Source organism: Diprion similis, chromosome 12 (assembly GCF_021155765.1).
Source record: "Diprion similis isolate iyDipSimi1 chromosome 12, iyDipSimi1.1, whole genome shotgun sequence".
NCBI classification, from domain to species: Eukaryota; Metazoa; Arthropoda; class Insecta; order Hymenoptera; family Diprionidae; genus Diprion; species Diprion similis.
This window is the reverse complement of record NC_060116.1, coordinates 1,045,951-1,072,521: the sequence shown is the minus strand read 5'-3', so window position 1 is coordinate 1,072,521 and position 26,571 is coordinate 1,045,951. Positions and strand designations below refer to the sequence as shown.

At 41.6% G+C, this 26,571-nt stretch overlaps 1 protein-coding gene across 1 annotated transcript in view; it reads left to right on the top strand.

The window, feature by feature from the left end:
• The window catches only part of LOC124413421 (dipeptidase 1-like), a 1,027,592-nt gene that overhangs the window by 378,938 nt on the left and 622,083 nt on the right, over positions 1–26,571 (top strand). Inside the window, exon 5 of the mRNA XM_046893982.1 lies at positions 24,299–24,431. Coding sequence (XP_046749938.1) covers positions 24,299–24,431 — 133 coding nt within the window. The remainder of the gene's footprint in view (positions 1–24,298; positions 24,432–26,571) is intronic.

Below are 26,571 nucleotides of genomic sequence, written 5' to 3'. Positions count from 1 at the left end.
TACGGGTATGGCACCGATAAAAGTGAATCGTAAAAATGCAAACCAGTTACTCGCAACAGTCTACAGCAACGTTAAACAAGTTAAGCCAGCAAAATATAAAGTAGGAGATTTCGTGAGAGTTGGCAAGTACAAGACGATATTCGCGAAAGGTTACACGCCAAATTGGTCGACCGAAATTTTCAAGATTCAAAAAGTACAAAACACAAATCCGCGAACTTATCTTCTGATAGATCAGCAGTCAAACCCAATCCAGGGGGGTTTCTATGAACAAGAACTGCATTCCGTGAAATATCCCGATATATATTTAGTGGAGAGAGTTTCGAAGTGGAAAGGTGATGAGGTGTTTGTGAAGTGGTTGGGTCTGGATAAATCACACAATTCTTGGATAAATAAAGACAATGCATTGTAGTCGTTTTATTCACATCGTGTTTATATTTTTTGTTAAATAAATATTATTTCTATACAGATGGTGTAATTTTCACATGTCCCCAGGGTAACGTGTCTGTACTATGAGGTAGTAAATATCGCTTATCATCGTGATGGCTTAAAGCAAGTTTCAATTGTCGAATTGAATACACTTTACGCAGATTCGAACGAATGGTTCACTGCGTTTTTTAAATACTCTCGTGCTGGTTGAGGCAGTCGAGATAATTTTCGAAAGTTATTTGATTGTTCAATACGTTATTTTTCACACCTTTTTCTCTCTTAACGATCTTACTGTCATCTATTCGCGTCGCATACATTTTGGATCGCAATCCGACAAATTCAGTCATTATTTCGCCATTTCTCTCATCCTTTATTAGTCCTACAACTTTTTTGTTAACCTGTTGTTAATCCTGAGGGATTTTATAAATATTATCCGCAGGAAAATCGCTGGTGTCGAATCTGTCAATATTGTTGCGAATGAATTCATAAACGTCGCAAGATTTTATTTCATAAATAAGACTATCCGTATTGGTATACATTAACTTACAATCAGATTCCAACTTTGGTAACATAAAAGAATAATGAAAGTCGTAGACGAAAATTTTTGATAAATCTAGGATGGCCATTCCGGCGTAAATTGGCTTGTTAAATATCACTTCGAGCCTGTTCAGCTGTATCGCAACGAAATTTTCATCGATTATACTTCGACTGTGGAAATTTGGTCGCGATATCAGTGCTTTGGCACCGCAACGTCCATTCCATTTTTGCGCTAACTTAACATCTGAATATTTACTAACATTTTCCATCGTTCTACCAAATACCGCGTTGTTCATCAGTTTGTATAGATTCTGTTCGAATTTGTTGGCACTTTTGGCTCTTAACGCCGTATTCAAATCAGTATAACTCTTCAACCATGCTGATTGTTTGAATTTCAATATTCTATAAATTTGACGCAATATCAAACCGTTTTTCACACACTGTTGCAAATTACGATAATGTATAACATAACGTGTTTTGTTCTGCAACGTAGCTGAAAGTTTCGGGGTCTTCCCACCGGGGGGTTTTTGATGATTTGGACAAAAGGGTAAGTCTTGATGTAATACGTGAACATTGGTGGGGTATTCTCAATCTACCTCCAATATGTATCCATCATCAGACTCTTCGCCAACGTGCATGAAATCAAAATCATGTACTCGATGCACCCATTCAAAATTTCTACAAGGCAGGTACTAAGACATCGGCCAACCCTATTAATTATTCTCGTCTAAGTAGAGCAATGATTTGGTTTCCAACTGCGGATTGTAATCTGTCATATATTTATTATTCGCTATACTGTATCGATTCGAGAATTGACTCAATCCTCCACGCAAGCCTCCTTCAATGAACAGCAGCATATCAACGTCCGTGAGCAATTCCAGCAGAATTTTGGTGTTGAAAAGCATGCAATCCCAAGTAAAACCGGGTAAGGTACAGTAGTGTGCTGGATTTAGCTTTTATATTCGGAGGCAATTATCGCGGAAATTTTGAAAGACGTCTGCGAGGAGCATTACGTCAATTTTCAGATACAAATCTTTATACTCGCCCAATGTTGTGATATTAAAACTGTGCCAAACGTTCTGTGCATGAGCATAGTCTTCGTCTTCAATATTTTGGTCGTTCAACACGTTATAAAATGATTCTTTCGAGGGTAATGACCGTTCGTTCAGTCGGTCAGCTTCGGTCACGTAATCATACGGAAATATCCCTTTGCGGGTTAGAAGATTGAATTGCGAATCTGTGGCGTTGGGGCATTGACATTTCAAATTCGTCAAAATCATTGTGCCGCAGGTGAGAACTTAGTTCGGCTAAACTCGAACTTATATGCCGATAAGAATCGATAGATTGAAGTCTCACGGCAAGGCTGTGAAACGTCTGGGTGAATGCTATGTACTTTTCTTTGGTAATTGGTAGAACACTGAGCGAGGATGATTTAATATTAGCCAATTCACCGATTATGAAGTGCGCATCGTAACCACTCAAGTTGTGGAATACAACGGGTACGGTGCGATTGAGTTTGTAATTCAGATTACAATTTGAATGTGCAGGCCCGCGATATAGTACTGTAACATGACAATGATCCTTTACGCGATCATTTAGATGCACAAATTTTAGCTCGCAAATGTGACATACTTCAGCGTTTTCGAATTCAGTCTGTTGTTGACCAGACAATTGATACATAGGTTTCTTTTGATTGAAGTATTCAGCTACCCTGACTGCGATTCCGTGTAATTGATGGGCTAACCATTTCTGACAATCGACACCTCGATAGGAATTGTAGTATGATAGCGTCTCATCGTGACTACATTTAAAATAATAACCTACGCTATATGGTACATGTTTCTGATATATCTTCGTATGCGATGATTCAGAAGACTGTGAGGAATTCTCCAACAAACAATCAAAATCTGCGTAAACTTTGTATGGTACTTGCATTTTGTTCGAGTAATTCTCAAACTTCAACCACTTGTTGGACTGATCTAGAAGCGTGAGTTTACAAGGTGTATCTGGACTGCAATCAAGCCTGTGCGCGAGCAATTTTGCTTCGGAGTAGAAAAAATGTAAACATCGATCACAAACATGGATTGCATTCGTATGTGCATTTAATTGACGATTGACTAGTCGCGATAAATTTTTAATCCAACAGAAGTGTGTTCTCTCATGGGAGAATTCATCGTCAAGGTTTTCATCGTGTAACATGAGCAAGTTGATGTGTTCGATATTTGGATTTTCATGTCGACTGATGAGTAGTGGTAAGACTTGATGCCGCTTGCCCCGTTTCTCCAGAATATATACATTCACGGAAATATTATTAAGTTTTCCAAATTTCGGAATATCATTCAATTTTGTAGGGAATTTGATACCAGTGAAATTGAATACTTGATTGTAATGGGGGTATGAAGTTACTCGATTCGCGTGTGAAGCAGCAGGATGTCGAGCGGATACGCAAGCCCAAGCAAAACAAGCGTTATCGGCATGTTAAACATTAACTACGGCTTTTTTAACCTTATCACTCGGCAAGTCTATCCACATCGGACCTACCTACAAGGCTCATACTTGTTTATGTTAACTAATAAACTATCTATACAAATCAAGGCCCAGCCACTATCGCGCTCCTGAAATTCTTCGATTTGAGCCAGTAGAGGTGATGCAACATACTCGTCGTACCATTCTACCAGATCTGAGGTTGTTTGAAGAGTAGCGTTCTTCGTATGAAAGAATTTTGTTTCGGATTTCACATCCAAGACAAAAGTTGCAGATAGCGTGGTGTTGACTTTCAGATGGTGATGCTGGCGAAGCAATGTGTTGAGTTTCTCGAAAATAACAGTGTATGCAGCTGTGAGGAATAGTTTTAGATCGCTCGATGATTCGAAAGTTGGTGATTACTGCGGTGATCAAACGGTTCTCGAACGCAGATTCCAAATAATCCCATTGAATGGCCGGAGCGTCGTGTGAGCCACCTCGAATTGAAGGGTTTAACACAGCACGTTAAGAGGTCAATTTAACAATGAGAGTCTGAATCTTTCGTTTATCGGCAAAACTGGTGGTTCGATCTCTGTAAAAGTCGTTGAGGGTTTTTAGAAGTTTGAGACTAATATTGTTTCACTGCGAAGCAAGATCTTCATTGGAGTCCGTAGTGAGTCGCTGGTATGCAATGTCTAATTTATCAATTACGGTATGAAACTCGTCGAACCGGTTTGTCATTGTGCATCCAATAAAATTTGAAAAATTATATGAACAGCACTCGTGATACAATGTATGATTCAACTCGCAGCTACTCTTCGCCCAAAGTATTAGCAATTATGCTATAGTTCTCATTAGCAGCTCTAACGTAAATATATTCATCGACTACGGAGAGATCCTGGTGAAAAAAGTATATTGGTTCCCACTTGATGTTTTCGAATCTGTATATCACTGATGACTGTAATGGGATGTGTGGTTCGCAGCGAGCCGGCTCGTCAGATTGCGTGAGCAGGGAAATGTGACACTTGTAGCAGTATTGAGGAAAATCAATCAAGTTTTTGCACGTTGATTTGAAATATGCGGTTCCTAGAGATCGCGGTCTGATTGATTGGTCACGTATGACTTGTTTATAGCACTGATGGCACACGTTCAGAAAAATTGGTGGATGAAAGAATTGATTATCACCTTGATATATGTCGCAAGCGTAGAACTGATACGCGACGAACTTGTAGTAATACATTGTGAGGATGCGAGATAGTAGTGCAGCATTTTATATTGTGGTGAGGAGCGGTGGGGGAAGCCTTTCAGCGGTAGCAGAAACGTTGTATAATTGCTGACTGCAAGACAATGTATTGACATTGAGTGGCCTTTGAGCTTGAGGCCGGAAATGATACTGCAGACATTATATTTTCAGGGGAATGTGTGGAGGCGTGTTCCTACGCTGCATTAAAACAGAAAGTTGATACTTTCGACAATATGTTTTAATTTCGTCATCACTTCGTCGCACTTGGTACAACCCTCTGTTGACCGGGTTGTTTCGAATAAGCTGTCTCCACAAACTCGACACGTAAACGAGTCGGGTTTAACATATGAGATGTGGAATAGTACATTGTTGTGAAATTGGGATATGTCGGAACTGAAAAAATTATATGAGTTAACAATTTTGATCACAGATGATTTAAAGGTGTTGTTTTTTACTCACTGGGCGATGAAACAGCGCAGACAAATGTAGCCCGGTACATATGCTAACAACGCTAACAGTGCCGCAACGAACTCGAGCCCACTGTTGGGCAAAGTGTTGTCGCAGGGGCTCGCGGGTTAGCCGATCGGTCCAGTCGAGTTGGGTCGCAACTACCCGGACGTTGGTGTTCAGATGGAAGTCTGACATGATGAAAGATTTTGCAACTGCGGATTTTTGCTGGAAAACTGCTTTTATATGATGTTAATGTTGCGGTAGGGCGAAAAAATCTAAGGGATCGTGTTATTTTTGATTGTGCTAAATCGCGAAAAAATGACATGATTATGCGGAGAGGCCCCCGGGGTGTATTAATTGGGCAGCTGGCCAGGGTTCTACTTACCATTGCACTCACTGATGGTAATCACCCACTGATGGTAACACTCACGGGGGTTGAGAACCGCGGGTGGAGAATCACGGGTTGAGAACCACGGCCACACACACACCCACACACACACACACACCTCACACGGACACACACGCGTTGGTCCTGAACCAACATATCCACGTTAAGTCAGTTTATGCTGGTCACACGGACGCACGCACACCTCACCCGGACACACGCACACGCGGTGGTCCAGAACCAACATACTACTGCTACTTACGTCATCTAATGTTTCGTTATCTGTGGATGAATCTGTTATTGTTTCATTATTGTATGTGAAACGTTTATTTCTTTTCGAATTTTTATGTAGCCTTCGGATCAACGGTAAATTATCGTACGACTCTTTGGGTAGATTATCGTAGCTTGGAGTGCAATTGGAAATGTAATTACGTTTCGTGGGTTTGTCATAGGCTGTTAATCGGTTTCCGAGAGGTATGTTGTCCATTGAGATATTTGTAGTTGAGTCGGGGTCGCGGTCGGAATTCGTGGTACAGAATGACATCTCCGAGTTCGAACGGGGCTTCTGCCGTTTTTTAGGTTCGGGGATTGGCGATTCGTCAGTACTCGGTCGTGAACGGCGGGGAAATTGGTGGGTTTCTTTTTTGTGTTTCGGAAATAATTGGGTAAATGGTAGGTCTGAGTTATCACTGCGCTGACGTTCAATTGGTAAAACTTGTATTGCATCGACCGGATTACGTGATAGTGCGTCCGCGTTCGCATTTTTTATATCCTTTTTGTGTTTCCATGTGTAATCGTATTCTGCTAGCTTTGCGCCGGTTCGGCCTAAACGTGAATAAATATCTTTCGCGTTATTCAAGTATAGGAGAGGTTTGCGGTCTGTCACGAGGATGCATTCATGACCGTACAGGTATGGTCTGAAGTGTTGAATTGCGTCTTCAACGGCTAGTAATTCTTCGTCAATCACGGAGTAGTTGGTCTCGGCTTTCTTTAGTGTACGCGACATGCAAGCGATTGGGAGCTCACTGCCGATTTTGCCTTGGTTGAAGACAGCACCAATAGCATACTGAGATGCGTCGGTTGTCAGGATGAATGTTTCGTCGAATTTTGGATATTGTAAAAGGGGTGCTTCGCAAATAACGTCACGCAATGATTCGAAAGCCAATTGTTGTTCTGACGTCCGGAGGAATTTAATTTCTGCCTTCAACAATCCCGTCAGAGGCTTAGAGATTCTGGCGAAGTTGAAACGGCTGTAGTAACTGATTAATCCGAGGAATTTCCACTATTATAATCCACTATTGTGTATTCACCGAGTTGGTGTTGTAATGAGACAGGACGGGTAGAATATAATAATGTATTATTTTATTGGCACCTGTATGATATGTGTGTGCTCCAGCGTGCTTACACTCAGACTAGACACCTTTGGCACGCTCGCGCTTATCTCATACTACTCGTACACATACATACATATACACACATTCATACATGGGTTACACTCTTATACCTGACACGCATTCATAGCCGTAGCTACATCCGTGCTCATGTATATATGTAACAGTTTTATTTGTTTCGTCGTCTTTGGGGTTGAATAGTCCTTAACGGCAGATATTTTGTTCGGGTCGGATCTAACACCGCTTTCACTCATAATGTGGCCTACGTACGCCACTTCTTTTTGTAAGAACTGGCATTTTTCACTTAGTAGTATAAGTTCGCTGTTCGGAGTCGTTCCGCTAGTTTCTTCAATTTAATTTCGTATTCTCTCAGATTTCGCACGTGAATAACAATATCGTCCGAATAGACGAAGGCGATGTTTCCGTCTTATCCCGATGAAACTTGATTCATGATCCTTCGGGAAGTAGCAGGTGCGTTTTTTAAACCGAACGACATCCTGTTGAATTCATAATGACCTTTTATGGGTAGAAAATGCTGTTTTCTGGCTGTTGGATAGGGATTTGGAAGAAATCGGATACGAGGTCAAAGATGGAGAAGTATTTAGCGTTACCTAGTTCGTCCGGTTGTCCGTAATGTTTGGGAGTGGGTATGCGTCACCGATAGTTTTGTCGGTCAGTTTCCTAAAATCTATTATCATTCTCTATCGTCTGTTACCGTCTGCGTCGGGTTTTTTGGATATTACCCAGACGAGTGAGTTGTATAGTGACGTTGAGGATTTTATAATGTCTTGCTGTAGGAAGGCTTCAGAAGTTTTCGGTAGCAAGTCACTCGTTAGATAGAAAAGGTGGTTGTACGTGGTTGCTAATTCGATGACTGATTTTTTTTCTTTACTGTAATCTGTGAGGTTCAGTGTATTAGTGAGGGAGTATATGCGCGAGGATGCAGTATTAGTGCTAGTCGGTATGGAGTGGGATTGTGTTACAGATTTGTTGATTTGGAATATATTCCGGACCGGATGTGTGGTGGTATCAGTATTTTGGGCAGTGCTGTTTTACATATATGGTAACCGCAATATCAGTTTTGGCGAATGTTGTTGCGATTGTTCGGATGATTAATTCCCATTTGGCCTTGCCTCATTCATCAGTTAGGTTCGGTATTGAGATGGACGTAATGTGATCTTGTGTGAGTTTATTTTTTACGTCGTGAACAGAATTGTGGGTATCTTCGATATTTGGTTCACTGTAGTAGGCATCTGTAACTATTGCGTGGTATACGAGTCGTTGTAAATCGAGCATTGTTTCTTTAATCGTTTTACTGACTGTCCGGTTTTTAAGATACGATATTAATTCGTATTTATTTAGGATAAATGAATTTAGGATTCGACTGGAATTGCCGCGAATGATACAAAATGTTTTAGGTAAAAAGTGTAGTATTGCATCTGGAGCGGGGTGTTCTGTCGCCGTCGGTGAAGGAAAGTGCACCAGACTGAGACTGGCTGCAGTTTTACCGTTGGTATGTTTATCTCGACGGCTGATTCGTTTGTGTTAATTGCTTACGTATATGCGATACCATTCCTATCAGTCATCATCGCTCTACCGCAGTGGATCTCATCCCCCAGTGTAACATTATCGATGTATCCTTGTGTTAATTCCGTATTTGTGATTCTTAACGGTATAACCTGTGCCGTACGTCTGGGAATGCCAGTTGAGTAGTTGTGACTTGGTGTGGATTCGGATGCGGGCTATAATTTTTGAATGGGAATACAGACTCATCAAGGGTTAGCGTTCCGGCGATGTATGATATAGTGGCGCTCTTATTTTTGAGTGAAGGTTGTCCGAGGATACCGTCGTAGCTGATTGGAAATTTGTCGGAAACAATGTGAAAGTCGTAGCCACTGTTGTTCTTTCGCAGTGTTGTTTTGGCCAATGTCTTTATGCTACCGTTAGTTATACCTGTCAACGTTATAGGTGTGATGTTGCACTGCATTTCGGGTTCTTGGCAGCTTAGTTTAATTATATTGATATCGGAACCCGTGTCGATGATGAATTTGGAATCAGTTTTTAGTTCGCGAGCGCTCATTGTAACAACTAATTGCTGTTCTGCGCTTGGTTTTGGAGTAATTGTTGCACAAATGCAGTTGAGTTTTGTACGGAGCGCTGTGGGGGAATCTCGTCCGTCGGCGCGTTCTCCCGACGGGCGACGTTGGAGTTTGAATGACTCTCGCAGTTTACTGGGGTTTGGTTTTGTGCGTTGTTGTAAGCTCGAGTTCTGCAATCATTCATCAGATGACCAACGCGTTTACAATAATTACAACTTAGGGAACTGCCGTAACGGTTTTGTCCAGCAGTGTCAGTCGGTTGGTTTCGAGAGCGTGTTCGATCGAATATAAGTGTTCGGCATTTTCTCTGCATGTGGCCCCGGCGGTTGCAGTAGTGACAGATCGTATCTGGTCCAGTGTTTTAAAATGTCTGTGGTTGTGTATTGGGGGAAGCGGTAGATGCCTTGGTTGCGGGATTGTTTTGTGTGGAGGGTGGGGGGGGGGGGGGGGGGGGGGGTTATTTTGTATCAGTGTGGGAGGCTACCTGTGTTTTGCCATAATGTGATTCTACGTTTCAATTCTCTTACTTCTGTGATTGCGGCTTTTAAAGCATTTTCTGAGAATGTAGGGTGTAAACTTGCTATTCTCGGTTCTAGTTCCGGCCTTAATCTACGAACAAAACATTTTAAGGCAACGAGATTCATTGCTCTGACCAAACCCAATGCATTTTCAGCGCTGTATTGTTCTCTGACTTGAGCCGTAGTTTTAAAAACAATTTGTTCTGTACGTGAGCCGTACCTTAATAAAGTTTCTTTCATGCCCTATCTGAGCGATGCCAATTCAGCCTGCCACTCGGAGATTGTTTTACTGGGATGAAATTCTAGTGCAAGTCGGTTCAAGAGATCATCAATGTGATCGAAAGTTTGATTGCTGACTGAAAAGCCGGCGTCGCCTGTTAGTTTTGTAGTCAGTAATTTCACAAAAAGTAGATGTTCCGAAGGCCTGACGAGTAACAGTCTAAGTCGGCAATCTCGTGAAAATTTATCGAATGTAATATTAGTCCCATCGAAAGTGGGTATCGGTTTAACAGCATCGTCGGCTGATAGTTTTGCAATGTCTGAGTTATTGGAGTTCCGCTTTGATGTACTAGAGTTCGTATCGTTGTCACCTGGCATTATGGTAGTCTCGATCGAGAGTCTTGGTCTAAATATGTATTTCTAGTTAGGTAAACTTACAAAAAGATGATAGAACTTAGAAGAGGTGAGATGGCACAAGAGTGATACATCTTGGGGTCTTGTCGTCGTGGGTCTGCGTTGTACTGGGTGTTGTGAAGAATGAAGGTGTCCAGTCGAACAGGAATAGAATCCTCGTTGTAGCAGCTGGAAATAGCTAATTGTTTGATTCAGATGAATCTTTGTGGGGCAGATGCCTTTGAGGTTCAGCAGGACGCAGCAGTTCAGTAGTTTTGGAATTTGTATGATTCTGAGATTGTTGGTTATTGCCAGATTGGAATCATCGGAAGTATGTTGTAAATAGAATATGACTTTCCTTAGGGTATCGTCAACACTGTCACAAGTTTCGAAAAATTCCAGTATCACGTAGCGTCAATTCTGTGTTCATTTCACAGAACTCGTAAAATTTGAAACCGATGACACAACTTTATAAATTCACGAGTAGTCGTAGAGCAGGAACAAAATATGTCGATGAGGTGTCAAAATGACTAGTGTATCAAAAAGCACTGGTTGCGTAACAAACACGCGAAAGATTATATCACTAAATTCCGGGAAAGCGAAGACCACCGCTAGCCACCAATGTTACGACCTGCTGGTCGGTTATTCCCGAGTGGTAAGGAATAACAAGGGTTCGGCTCCGCTTTTGTGTCGTAGGACAACCGGAGGTTAGGATAAAGGTTGAATAACTTCGTTTATTTAGAATATCGTTTCATGTTTATTGTCAGGTAGTTGACGGAACAGTTTATACGTGGTGTGTAGTTCAGAGTGTTGATCAGAAGTGGGATTTGAGTAGCAGAGCGAAGCGACAGTCAGTGCAGAAAAGCAGGGTGCATGGTCAGGTTTCTGGGAACGAGAGGAGATAGTCACGTGTGGACAGGATGTATGGGAGATGGTGTAGTCGGGTGAAATGGAGAGGATTATAGATAAGTGGGACGAAAAATGAGTGGTGAGTGTGAAGAGGGGCTGAGCACGTAGCATCCGTAACAGCCATCTGTGATATTATTTCTGAGGTCGCTTCTTATTACACTTCTTCAATTACTATTAAATAAATGTTTTAATTTCGCATTAGCTGGCAAACAACCAGACATCTACATATAATGCATTTATACAACTATTAGTCTTACTCGTTTAAATTTAAAATCGTTGCGTTAATGTCGAATGAAAACACGTCCGATTTGCCGAAATTGGGATAATACTGGACTTTGGCTGTGAGTGAAAGAATGAATGCTATAGAGTAAATTTACTTCGACAACTTTTCCTAAAATTTTGCTGTCGACCCCTACAGAACCAGAAGCCGATTTGTCGACTTAGAAGTAGGCTATATTTTCACTATCCAACCTAACGACACACAGTGGGACAGAATCGCAAATCTCTGGCCAAAAGGTCAAAAATAAAGTTTTATTTTCGGGGTTTTGAAGTGGGGGGTCAGGTAGAGTAATAGTCCGAGCGTCAGATTCCAGTCTTGGGAGGGGTTCATCCCTTATACCTGCTGTTGTATTCCAGTTCTAAAGTGACCCTCGCTCGAGCTAGACGCATCGCGCTCCGGGTGCAATTCTCAGTGTTATATTCAGAACGTGCTGAAGGCCACAATAATCAACGGAAAAAATATAAAAAAAATGGATTCGAAAAGGAAAGGTGAGTACAATATCATCATGAAATTATCATTTTATAATATTGATGCATGTGATATCAAAAAAAGAATGATTCTTGCTAAAATTACCGTAAAATTGCAACGAAAAATTGTAAACACTCAGAGAAAAGTTGACTTGTCCAGCATTGTCCAGCGGTTTTTTTTATTTTACCTAGTAGCTGGATGTATTGTTTAGTGAAAACAAAAATAAGAAGTTGTGCCTTTTTGCGCCACCGCTGTTGGTGCAATTTTTTGTATTGAAAAGTGCATTTTTCTCAATTTCGAACAAGGAAATCTGAAGTATAGAGAAATGGTTTCGACAAAAATTGTGTAGTTTCGAAATATCTACCCAGGGGTGTACTCACATTATAGGTCCGGTGCCCCAGGTACCCCTCCCCCTCTTCCTCCCCCCCAAACATTAGCTCGTTCCTCTGTTCTGAATGATTAATGACAATTGATGAACAATATTACGAATCAAATAATAGCAAGTGAGGTTGAATATGTAATGGCCTATTTATTTGTACACTTCGATTTTTCAGAATCTTCTGCCGATGCAGATGATCCTGCACCTGCGATACCTGGTTCGACCAGGAAGGATGCAGCGTATGAGGAAATTGATAAGGCCATGTCCGCAAAATTACAACGTCCTTTTACGCTATCGGATGATCTAAAACTTACCATACGCAGATTGTTGTCAAGATTCAATGAGAATCAGAAGTAACAAGTGAGGGTAGCTCAAGCTCTTTTCCAGTTGAGTTTACTGACTGCGACTCCAGCGATTCGTCTGACGAAGACTACTGAAGTTCCGGATTGCTAAGTAGATTAACTAACGAATAAATATTATAATTTTCTGATATTGCCCTATATTCACTTGAAAATGTAATAGCATTCTATTTAGTGTATAAAAATCAAATAATTCAAATATTTTCGTAATCACTATGTATTATCATAACTTCAAGATTTCTATAGCAACCTACTTTCAAGTGAATTATTGTCATTTTGGTCTGAATAAAATGTTTTTCTGTACAAGTCTTTCATATTGAGCTCACCATTTTGTTTTTTCAAATTTTGACTTCAGATACGTAATCAGCGACCCCGAAAACCCTCGGGTGCAGACTTTCACCCGAATTACATCTGTTTTTGAGTAAATTTTTGGTCGTATGGCTCTGCCATTTTGTTTTTTCAAATGTAATTTTTCGTCAGCATTTCGTGCAAACTATCGATTCTGGAACTTAACGTACACCACTCATCAATAAAAATTATCCGATGAAATAGAATATTATCAAATAAAGATTCCCAACTGTATATTAAACAACAATATAATCTACGGAGCCTGTTCGCGTAAAATTGAACTGATAAGTTGAGAGCAAAAGTTGGCGAATATGAGTTTTATCGCCCGCAATGTAATCTTTGTACTGTGACGTGGCGGGTCTACCAGCCCGTCACCGACCCGCACCTCCAATCCCAGGCGGCCGCGTGAATCGCTCCTAGAGAGCAGGGGAGAGTCCTGCCGTGCCGAATTACCGAACAACCAGAGTTAGCTTTAAGATTTCTATATTATTGCTGATGCTTTTGTCATTCCCCCGCAAAATTCTCTGAGGTGACCGCCACTGCCGCCGCCACTGCCGACGCCGTCCAACAACCACCACCCTGTGCTGCCGTCGCGGGAAATCGGGGAGAGACCACTGGACGACCGGCGCGGAGTTCGAAGCCCCGGACCCAGTAGTCGCACTGTTGCTTGCGTGAACATCGATGACGCTAGAGACATCCTGCTGCTGCCGCCCAGGGGTCGAGCTGCCTCTACCTAGGTCTCTGCTAAGCCCGGCCTTGCCACCCGGCACCCCAAAACAACCGGACTCAGCCTCCCCCTGGGTACTCCGATGCCGAAAAGACGCTTCCGCCTTCCAGCTGACCACCCTCGCAACCCGCAGCACAGCGCGGCGAACAGACCGGCTGCCTAGGCTCCCGCCGGTCCCCCGCCAAAATTCGCCCATCAACCCCCTCCTCCCCCCCCGTTGCGCCACCACGGGATCGCGATCATCGAGAGCGGGCGGCCACCTCACTCTCCCTTGCGCTGTGATAGACACCGTCACGATAGTTAACACGGATAGTTCTGAGACCTTTGCTTCACTGTGCTTAGTTCGTTTCACTTTGTTCGCTTGTTGAGGATTGGTGCCGTGCATTCCGAAGGAATACCGCTGCCGTTTGCGAAGAAGGACACCTTTGCTGTAAAAAGGTAGGCTGACGCTTCTCCGAATCTCGCTGCCCATAGCTTACCAACAGCCTCGGGCCATTTTTTTCTTCGCAACAGGTTGCCGGCCGGCTTCGGTCGGCCATTTTGAGTTAAAGCCCGCGAGCCTCGTGGTAGCTAAGCTTTTCTGTTTGATTGTATTTTTGATCTTAATTGCTACCTTGTTTTATTATTATTACTGTAAGATACTCTGGTTGTTCATTCGGTGATTTTCTGCCGTCTAATATAAACGAATAATTTGTATAGATCGACTACCGTGCCGCTTCCCGGCCACGTAATAAGTACGTGAGTGCGAGAGAGACAGAGAATCTGTGAGTGAGTGTGTGCGGCCGTGCCGTTGTTGCTGAGCGTGACTACTACCGCCAAGCAGCGACAGGCGACCGTGCCGGTACATTGTAGGACAAGCGAAAGAGGATTATCTTATAATTGTGGAAACGTTAAACTGCTAGCGAATTTTTTTCTGAATTGTTTTGTATTGTTATGAGTTTTGGAATTGTCAACGATTTTGCTTAGCTACGAATCTGTAATTGCATGAGATATTGAACTGTTAACGATTTCACTCCGCTTATTATTCGCATAGCTTGGTCGCTCGCCGCTCACTGCTTCTAGCTTATATTGCTTGCCGTGTAAATATTTTATTTTTGTGCCTTCTGCCTTGCCGTAACGGCTTTCTCTGTTAATGAATGCTGGTAATTACACCTACAATCATTCGATTGTCACACATATACTATCTCACCTCCGCGCCCACGTTCCCCTCACCGCTAGCTGGTCGGCTGTTTTTGCTTGCCTGCTCTCGTTATAGTTTTGCTTTGGGGATTTAACTGTTGTGAATTTGGTTCGCCGTTCGGGTCGGCGAACGACCGCTACAGTCGAGGTAATTTTGAAACTGACAAGAGTATAGTTTCTTACGGCTATCTCAAGCCTGGCGCCCAACATCCGTTTTTGCAGTGCCGTTAATCATTATTCCATCTATTCTACCGCCGTGTTGGAGAACGTCATTTTTGTAAACGACCCTCTGTGCCGACCCCGCTTTCCCCTGGGTGAAGTAGAAAGCACGTTACGGTATTCTCGCGAATTTTGTGTAACGTGTGAAACGATACTTTCACTTACCTGTGCATGGTTGTGTAGAGTATTGAACGAGCAGTGTAATGCTGTCCTAAACAAATAATACCATTTGGAACTTTTTAATCACTTTCACTTTGAGATATAAATATTTTTCTATCACGGTAACATGTGGTTGACATATCAGAACTGTAAAAAGCTAACTTCACGTTTTTTACAGCATCACGGGTCATTCTGCAACATTTCACAGATATAGAGAGATTATTTTGTGGGTACAAGTGAACGCACGACATATGAATCTCAATTTTATCTGTGTTGACGATCTGTTACGTTGGACAAACTAAGTATTATCGTGAAATAAAAAATATTTAACAACAATAGTATCAACTTGCACAAACTTAGCGTGGTCGACAAAAATGCTGACGTTACATTGTCAGTCCAATTTCTCACATCGGTAATTATGTTTCTTATAATGTTCGTAGCGTTTGCTCGAAATTTATGTTTTATCGGCAACATGATTACAAATCAATAACCTTCATGAACGTTTCACAAGTGATCAAGCGTCACAGCTGCTGACAGTTCCGTTTAATTCATTCAAACAAATCTTGTTACAGAAATATTATCATGAAATTGCATATATTACATCTTTTACTTACAAGTTTGCGCAAATTCCCCGAATTAATATATCAAAGATGTTGCAACGTATGTCTGTGCATTCGACGTGTATTATTAATTTGTAAATTAGTGTTAAAAATTCAGGACTGTATGAAATAGGATTATATAATGAGATTGACAAATTTTAGCTATACTGGTTGTGCTAGGAGGTGAAAAAAATGAAATATAAAGAAAATTATTGTCGTGTATCGTTTTCACTTCGTAATGTATTCATTACTTATTAGAAAATTGAGATCGACGTATATGGTCACGGATTATGTCGTTCGGACGCTGAATCGACGAATTGAGGTTTGAACTCGGTCCGGTTATACCTAGGTAAGGATTCCTCCAATTATCCTTGTTCCTCGTGTGAATGCGGATGTTTTTATTGAACATATTAAAACGATATGCAGACGCATAATGATGGTCACTTATCCCATCCGCTCGCTTGCCCCGCACAGGTTGCCGAAAGACTTTTCGGGGACATATCCTACCGGGTGTTGTAGGTATTGGTAGTGATTATTATCATTATTATTTACGTAATTGTATGAAATTGAATGAGCCGCATTACTAGTTTGGTTTATCATGATAGATAAGTCACATAGTTATCAACGACGCTAAGCTACACATCACAACAGATATAAGGGTTGTGGTTCGATTACAACTATTTGATTGGTTATTACTACGGTATAGCAGTATCATTGCCGCATACTTACAAAAAGTCATGAAATCTGGGCAAAAACATCTGAAATGTAGAAAAACCCGCCAAGTTACCGAAACCAAATCACAATAAAAATTGAAGAATGACTTAGATATTGCCGGTCTCTGTGGTGAAATCAGGAATGAACCCCAAACCCTACGATCTCTCAGCAAGTAGGTATACGTTGTGAAGTCGAACCTCGCTGTTTCGTATAGTGATATCGGAACATCATTCCAAGCGCTACGTACTTGGTGGGCACATTTTTGTTGAACATCAATTACGAATGCTATAGCGACAAAGTAATCATGGAATTTGATCTGTCGCACAATTTCGCGGATTAATGACGTGAAAATATAAATTGAACATTGTGACTTTGCACCCCGCGTGCACGTCACAATAAGCCCCAAACCCGCGGAGCGGGGCCGAACAATGCCAAACCGGCCCGGGTGCACCCGAAGACGCGCCGGGCCGGCCAGAGAAGTCACTCTTGTGCCTGAGACAGCAGCCGCCGGACGCATCGAAGCCACCGACTGTACGCTACAAATAGGTCAGCTGATCTAGCTTCATTTCACCGTGCAACCACCACGATCCTCACCGCCACCGCCAGTCACCGCATCCAACCACTGCATTCTCATCCGCCCCCCCCCCCCCCCCAGTAACACCCCCCCACACACACACACACACACACACCCGTACCCTCTCCCACACTCGCGTTTATATCATCACTGTAGTTTTAAGCAAGTAGTTTTAAGAAATTAGTTTTAAGTACACGCTACTCGGCTGGGGCGTGACCAGCCGGCACGCGGGACCGACCCCTTTTGTCAATTAGCAAGTAAGATCCCTCGAAGCCGACCCAAGAATAAACTAGTTTTCGTTACTTTTTAATAATTTCGACGTGCTACTTGACTCTTTCCCGTCTCTCGTCTCCCTCCCTCCTTTCCCAGATAGGTGCGAGGCTGACCCCTCGTCACAACATGTTCTCACAGCGTGGGATAATATTTATTCAATCACGCAGAATAAAAACTCGACGTTGTATGAAAACAGTGTGCATGAATACATTATAGGGTACAATCAACCAAACCTTTAATATGTACAACTTGCCGACCAATATCTTGTCTTTGCTTGCCAGCTAAAAATATGTTTTGATTTTCACCAACCATGTCTGAAGATGCTTATAATAACGTAATAAAGGGCAATCTAGGAATTGCATCTAAAGTAATGAATGGGTTCTTGGTGCGTCATGAGCAAACGTCGAGCCAAAGAAATTTCACCGTAGGATATTTATGAAAAAAGCGGATATATTTAGCATCGAAGGACTTTTACTGAAGTCTGAAGACTGACTATTATTGCAATAATATTCGATGACACAGTAACCTTATTCATTCGTAGACAAGAGATTGAACATTTCATGACCGAATATTGTATCGGCATCAGCTTACCCTATATAGTATGATGATTATACACCCTGTATAAGGGGTGATGTGAAAAAAAATTAATGAAATGCATATGCCTAGTCTAAAATCAAAATTATACAATAATATTACTATTCAAAGCTAACTGATCGATAGACTGAATCCCATGAAGTCTCAATTCTATAAAATATCAACTCAAACTGTAAGGGGCAAAAAAATTATAAACTCGGTACGCTAGTTAGATTAAGCGATCTCATTCAAATATTTAACAATCAATCAGTGGTTCCGATGTACAATGACTTTTGTTGAAAAGAAAGAAGAAAATTCAGTGAATATATTTGATGATAACAGCTGGTCTTAGATACGCAATTATTACACGGAATCACACACGTCACGAATAAGTATGACCGTTTCGATAAAAAATACAGAGCAAATGTGCCCGCCAAGTACGTCACGCTTGGAATGATGTTTTGATATCACTACACGAAACAGCGAGTTCCGACTTCACGACGGATACCTACTTGCTGAGAGACCGTAGGGCTTGGGGTTCATTCCTGATTTCACCACGGAGACCGGCAATATCTAAGTTATTCTTTAATTTTTATTGTGATTTGGTTTTGGTAACTTGGCGGATGTTTTTACATTTCCGATGTTTTTGCCTGGATTCCAATTACCTGGACTATAGCAAGTGTCCGCTGACTCGAACGGCAAACCAGATTTACAACAGCAAAAAGCGAAATCTATAACCAGGGCATGAAAGCGAAAACAGCCGACTAGCTAGCGGTGAGTGGAACGTGGGCGTGGAGGTGAGATAGTACGTTAGACAATCAACTGATTGTAGATGTAATAACCAGCATATTAATTAACAAAACGCCTTTACGGCGAGGCAGAAGGCAACAAAGCAAAATATGTACACGGCAAGCGGACTTATCGGTGGCGGTACGGTTGGATAGAATTCAAATAAAAGCAAAATACAATATCACAACATAATTAAATAACTAAATGTAACACTGCAATCTCAGGCGGTACAAACTAGCAAGCGTAATCGAGCGGCAAGCAACTATTTCAAGCGAATAACAGGCAAAAACAAATCCGTTCGCAGTTCAGCACCTAATACAAATCAAGAATAATCCTCGTTCGCTTGATGACAATATACAGTGACGATCACCTGTCGCTACGCTTAACGGTGACAGTTACGCTCGTGAACGACGGCACGGGCGCACACACTCACTCACAGATTCCCTCTCCCTTTCGTACTAACGTACTCGGTATCCGTCCGGGAAACGGCACGGTACTCAATTTTACTACCGACTATTCTTTAAATTAAAGCGGCAGAGGACCACCGGAGGAACAACCAGAGTATTTTCTCTTAACAATATAACGAAGCAGCATATAATATCAAAGATACAGCTAATGTAAGAGCTTAGCTACCACGAGGCTCGCGGGCCTTTACGCCAATATTGCCAACCGAAGCCGGCCGGCAACTTCCTGCAAATTCGAAGATGGCCTAAAGCCGAGGATAAGCTAGTGGCCAGCGAGGTTCGTGTTAGCGTCAGCCTACCTTTTGCACAGAAGAGCTCCGGTTCGGAAGTTATTCGTCTACTTGATACAACACGGGCTAACAGCGTCGGCACAGGAATAAAAAAAAAAAAATTTGCAATAAGGTTAATCTACGATGTACGCACAAGACAAGTGTGTCGTTACACAGTACAAGGAAGAGTGAGGTGGCCGCTCGCTCTCGATGATCGCGGTCCCGCGGTGGTGCTACGGCCGGGGCGGGGGCTAGGTAAATTTCGGAGCGGGACCGGTGGGAGCCTAGGCTCGGCGTTTCGGCATCGGAGTACCCAGGGGGAGGCTGAGTCCTGTGGTTTTTGGTGCCGGGTGGCAAGGTCGGGCTTATCGACGACTCAGGTTGAGGCAACTCGATCCCTGGGCGGCGCAGCGGCGGCAACCTCAGAGAATAGTTTGTGGGACAACAAAAGGCATTAGCACTAATCAAAAATCTTAAGGCTAACTCTGGTTGTCGTTCGGTGCGGCACGGCAGGACTCTACCTTGCTCCAAAGAGCGGTTTTCGCGGTCGTCTGTGAGTGGAGGTGCTGGTAAACCCGTTACGTCACAACATATATCTCTTCATATTGGAGGATTTCTCCCTTCAGCAACGAACACCACTGCCACTCCAGTACATGTTGGTATGTTGAAACAATTTTTATCAACTTGGTCATCTCTCTCCAACCACATTCTCACTTCACGGGCTGGACAACCGGTTGTATTCGACGACAGTTTTTCTTTTTCTTTTTCTTCCATCTCATATAGCATACTAAATGCCTTTGCATACGGATTAACCCTTCGTATAATATGTAGCGAGGTCGGATTCGACCGCCGCTTTAGTTAATAGATTTATATAGTCGAACTTGGTCAAGTCAAATTTGGGCGCCTAGTCCAGCTGACCAGAGATCTCGTGTAGCCGAGCAGCCGACACGCAAAGGTTTTGCGTTTGCGGCGCTGCGAAGCGAGAGTTCTTCTTGTGACGCTCGTGAAGGAGGGTACGAACCCTTTTCCTATCGTTTAAACGAAGCTTAAGAAGCAACCAGGGTAGTGTGTGAAGTGTGGATTGTGACCCAGATTTAGAGGAAGCCACGAGGGTCGAGAGGAAATGAAAGGTACGGTAACTGTAATCAGCATTCTATGTTCTTTTTCCGTATCCTTCCCCATTCCACAGAGAATTTGCTTAACGTTTGATTGCCGGGAGCCTCGACTCGAATTTCCACGACCCGGTGCCGATCACACTGCGGGCATAGCTGGTCACGTGGCCAAGGTAAGGTGGCAAAACAGAAAATAATCTTCCTGGCGCTCAACAACGAAAATACGTAATTAATATTCGAGAATTTCAGTGAAGTAGAAGGCACCTATTTGTCCGGATCGCTTTATCGCGTTTAGCTGCACGATCTAGTAGATTCGCGTTACAAATATTATCCAATACACTTAATAGCTCTGGTATGCAATCACTGTTAATAGAAAAGTACATCTGTACTCTATTAGCGATTTTGTGTTCAGTAACATACAATTGACCATATTCACGGGCTTCATTGGCATGTGGATGAAGCGCATATGTATCATGTCACGTTTGTCCACATATACGGAGTACAAATGGACCTTGACCTTTGCAGGAATCTAATTTAGCATCAAAACTTGCAAATGTCAAAGAAACGTGCTCATTTCTCAGATTTTTCCTAAACTTCCCAATATGTGCATTGGTGCCGTTTAGCAATATTTCAATTTATTTCGCATGAGGACTATTTTTCGAAATACATATTTTACTTTTGTGAGAGCAATTACTGCACTTTTTATAACTAGGCAATTCATGAATAAAATATTCAGCATTACAAAATTGACATGAATTATCCATTTTTCCCAAATAGTGTGATTCCACTTCATATTCTTCAAAATCTGGAGTTTCCAACAACACCCTTGCTTGAGAAATTGCGGAAAAATTGCGGAAAAATTAACACTCCGTTTTTTGTCACAGGTGACCCCAATCTTTCTGTAACGTTACATTCTCTTTCACTCAAACGTTTTTTGGATGGTTTCTCTGTTTTGCTTTTTGTGTATTGCAGTGGCCTTCAATCTGTTAACCCATTGTTCTTCAGATTCTTTCACGCGAATATTTTTTTTTTTCTATCCGCATCTTTCTTGCGTAATCCAGCCGCCGATTTGTCACCTACCTATAGTATTCTGTGATTTCCTTTGTATGCGCTTCTATATGTTGAAAGTGAGATCCAGTATTTGTATTAAGGGGTTGATTCAATTGCTTTTGCTCCTTATTATACACAGCGATGTTCTCTTTCGGCAAACCTATTTTTATCACTAATTTACGTGCTTGAATATTCACCTGACCGACGTCCGTCACAACTTTCGGTTGATTATTTTTTCCAAGAATACCTGTGGAAGACGTATGACGCAGCATATTGCTATGTGAGATTGATTGTATCATTGAAAACTGTAATAAACTATTCATATTGAACCTCACAAGGATACACACCGTAAACAATCGAAGTTGCAAAGGCTATGGGCAATACACTGCAGTTTCAGTAATTATTTTATTGCTAAACTTTTCCAAACACGCTGTTCCTGGAAGTCGAAATTCACTAGGTGAAGGACCTGGAGCGCGGGAACTATGTAGCGCTGGTCTTGAAAGTCTAAATTCACCAGGCAAAGAATCTGGACCGCGGGAACTACGGAGTGCTGGTCCTGGATGTCGCAATGCACTAGGTAAAGAACCTGGAAGTCAGAATTCACTGGGTAAAACACCTGGACAGGCAGAACTATGAAGTGCTTGTCCTGGAGGTAGAGATCTACCGGTTGGAGGACCTCGACCACGGGAACTACGGAGCGCTACTGCAAGAAGTCAAGTTTCACCAGGTAGCGTACCTGGAGCGCAGGAAATACAGAGCTTTTGTCTCCGAAGTCGACTTTTACCAGAAAGCAGACCAAGAGGTAGAGGACCTATCCAGGAGGTTGAGAACCTCATACTTGAAATCTGCGAAGCGCAATTCTCATACGTCCTCTCTACTGCGCGGTTGTTTCCGAACTGAGGAGTTAGGCTATCTGATTTTTGTTAGAGCAACGATTACTATAGATCGATGACGTCAAGAGAGAAAAAATTTTGGGTGTCGTCACTTTCTGAACATCCGAACATCCGGCATCTGAAATTTGATTTCGAACTTCAATACTATGTATGGTGATATGATGATATAATGATATCTGATGCTTGTATGATGTATAATGTATGATGTATGATGATAACTATGATTTACATTTATTGTCCCAGTATTGATGCTACTTTTTTCAATGCCCCGGTGTTGGGTGTTTTACCTCACCCAGCCTCTATAAGCCGAAATAAAAGTCTATAAACCTGTAGATAACGAATCCGATAACCTTTACGAACCTCTACAACGGAATTTTCTTCTCCGTTCAGGCCTTAGGCTTGAGATTATCTATTGACATTGACATTAAACAGTCGTGTCTCAGCTGTTTGTTAACGGTTATGGATAAGAAAATTAGACAAACTCTGAGTATTGAAGAGAAACCGGACATTTCGAAAGCTGTGCAAGATAACAACAATGATCATAAAAGAGATATCGCAACTAAATTCAAAATTTCTCAAAGTACTTTTCCAACAATAACCAGGAATCAAGAGAAGGTGTCAGCTTGTAAGTTATCTAAGAAACTTGATAATCTCTCTATCTAATAAAAAAATCCTGTAGCGCACAGCAGAAGGTAAAAAAGTTTTTAATAACAATAGTATACGCATGAAGTAGGCGGTGGGGTGAGATGCCGGTAACAAAAAAAAAAGAATCTAGTAAACAAAGCTTACTATGTTCATACAGTATGGTTCATAACAAGATGTGCGCTGAGAAGTCGAACGTGGAGTATTTTCAAATAAACTCATTTAATAATAAAGTTGCTGTTGCTATGAAGTTAGTGTCAAGTGATTGACAGCTGTCATCGGGTGTTTATGACAGTCTTTGACAAATATATTTATATCTGTTTATGACACACAGAAAATAAATATGCAAACGAGAATTATCAAGATGATTCTCGACGGGAATTGTGGGTTTGGTGCGCGAAGCGCGCAGGGGCGAAGTCCCTAGTATGTAATAATATTGACAGACAAACGGTTCTGAGAGAGAATGAAATTGAAATATCAGGTTTTATGAATTGATATACGAATTTGCATCGAATTTGTGTAATTACATGTAAATAAATGATATTTATCTCCGAATCTAGGTACTTTATACTAACCCTTTACTGAACGAAAACCTCCATGTATTGAAATAATAGTATACTGTGTAGCTAGTGCGTGAAGCTGGCGATATACGAAGAGTGTGAAGTTTGCAATCACACGACAACTCGTGCGAATGCGGTACGCGCCCAGGCGAGCGCTACAATCACACGAGGCACGTACCGCCTCCACGCACTAGCTACATACGCTATTTTTTGCAGCACATGCTTAAGAAAGTGTTATTTGTGGGGAGAACCATTGCCGTTCTGCGGCGGTAAATAAAGTATATCCAATGCGCGCATGAGCCACGAATCTTCTACAGCGAAAAATAGAGCTGTGAACATGCGCCAACCCTGTTATTCAGAAATAAGGCACTTCACGCACGCTACGTAAGCCTCAAAAATGACACTTTCCAAGCAGGTGTTACAAAAATTATGTTTCCCTTCGGTTATCTTATATCGAAGTCCCACTGTATATAGATATTCACTGGATAACTCAATGACATTCTTCTCCGATGTTGGTTGTTTGTTTCAACCTTTTGATTTGCTTTTCCCTCTGCATTAGTTTTCACTATCTGTCGTTCATTTCTTATCTCATTTTCTTCCTCTTCTCATATCTTGTCTATGTGCATATTACTCAGTTCTGGTCCGCCTACGTGCCGTGTGGAGCTGCACAACTGAATGCCGTTCAATTGTCTTTGGAGCAAATTGATGTCATACGGAGATTGGCGGAAATGAATGCGCACCACCTAACCTTAGTGACGTCTGTGAAGGGTGAGTTATTTAACTGCACGCGCAATCATGTAAAGTATAGCCGAATCTTAGTCATTTTTGATAGAGGTAGATTTTTTTTTTTTATTTCGGTGATAGTAGCGAACGTTAATGCCCCCTACCAATTTTCAGTCAGCTTCTGACGGTTGGAATTATGATTTGACTGTAATAAGGAGATCACGTGTGCAAAGTTTGAACAGACTATAATAACAAATGCTGAGAATTCCGAATAGTCGGTTTTTCGAATACTCTATGATCTGAATGTTACTGACGTTTACATCAACGGTGAAAGCTTCATGGCATATCCGATGAATGATTCACGCCACATATGAAAGCTTATCATTTTCATTATTTCGACCATTCAGAATTTTAACTATACGGAGGTTTCGATATTCAGACTTTCAACCATATGCTGTAATCAAGAGACTCAACCTTGAAATTACTCAAAGCAGACGGTAGAGGGAATTTTGAATAACTGAAAGTTATCATTTTGAAAACTTATGAATTGCTGTTACTGAGCCGATCTCCGTTTCTGCCTTCGATAATTTATGAGAGTAGGGTCTGGACCGAGCACACAAAATCCATTGGAATTGATGAAAATGATGATTTCCAACACATGCTAAGAAAGATAGATTTTCGAAAGCTGCAAAGTGTGCATAAAGTTCCCAATTTTTGAATGGTGTGTTAAAACCACGCTGACACAAGCGCTTGTTACGTCCTGAGAGGGACGTTGTGAGTTGATACGTGATTTAGGTTGTACTCTTGACTTACGTTGCTGATGTATTTTAATCTCAGAAATCTGCTGATCAGCTCCTCAGGTCATCTCGTTTAGCTCACCGAAAATTCTAAGAGTTCGTTATATTTGGCTCGTGCCTACCATCACTATGCTTGGTTAACATAAATATAGATGACAAAAATTAGGTTTAATTACACATTCTTCAACAGAATCTCCTCTGTTTCTCAATTGTAAGGCCTACAATTGTTGTACATACTGATGATTATCACTTATCACAGTAACGACTGCTTCTAAGTCACAGATGTTCTGAATTAATTATTCCTTAATTTGATCAGTGATTTCGGTATGAGTTCTGACCTGATGGAAGTTGCGATTAATTCTTCCTAAGTGATATCTAAATCTCACCTGTGAATAACAATATCGTTGGACTGCTCAATTTCTACTGCTCTAGTTTGAATCGGGGTTGACTTGGGGGAAGAGTAAGAGCAGTTGAAAAGAGTTGCGGTTTCTCGCAGGTCTACGATGATTGGATAAGGGTGTTTATTCATTTGGGGGTAAGGTTTCTAATGAGTCTATGAGATCTCGACGAGGAATTAGCGGAAGATGGTTGGTTTATAAAAGCGACCAGTGAAGCGCTAATTGATCGCATCGTCGGTAATATAAGGGTGCTATCCCTGGTTCTGAGAACAAAAGCTTAGATTTCTCTTCTCACGTTCCCTGCATTTAGTATACTTGATTATCTTTATTGAGTACTCGTTTTAAAATCAATTTCAAGTGTTTATTGGCGGAGCTGTTTCAACTGAGGTCATCAATTATGATTTTATGTGAGAGCGAATTTTAAAAGATATAATGGTCAAATGTGACAATATATATTCCATACCGGGACAATCTCTAGAAACTATACAAGAACTGCGCATGCGCGAGTTTAAATCCACCGTCCATGCAGTCTGGCCACCCCGAGACCCTGCTGTCAAACTCTGTTTCTGTTGGCGATGTAGTTCACATGCATTTTTGAGGTTAGAATCTCAAGTAATTGAGATAGTCACTCGGAAAGGCTGGGAAAGCATTTGTTATTAAAAATTGATTGTTCAAAGAACGGTCGGACTTTAGTGCTGATGCTCTATGAAAATTCGTCCTATTTGATTGAAACAAGAAATCTGTTCAAATGTTGGGTTCTTGGACGAAACGAAGCAGGTAGGTGGGGAGAATTTATTCAATCATTTTCAATACTTCATACATTAAGATGAATTTGAAAATAAAATTGTTTTCTTTCAACAAAAAATACAGCCGAAATAATAGCATTTCTACTGTTCGCTGATATCTCCTCTTCCCATTCAATTCGTGAGACGTGCAGAGATCATCGCCACTTCCGTTGGTTGGCAAAGAAAGTTGTAGGTCTCACGGTTT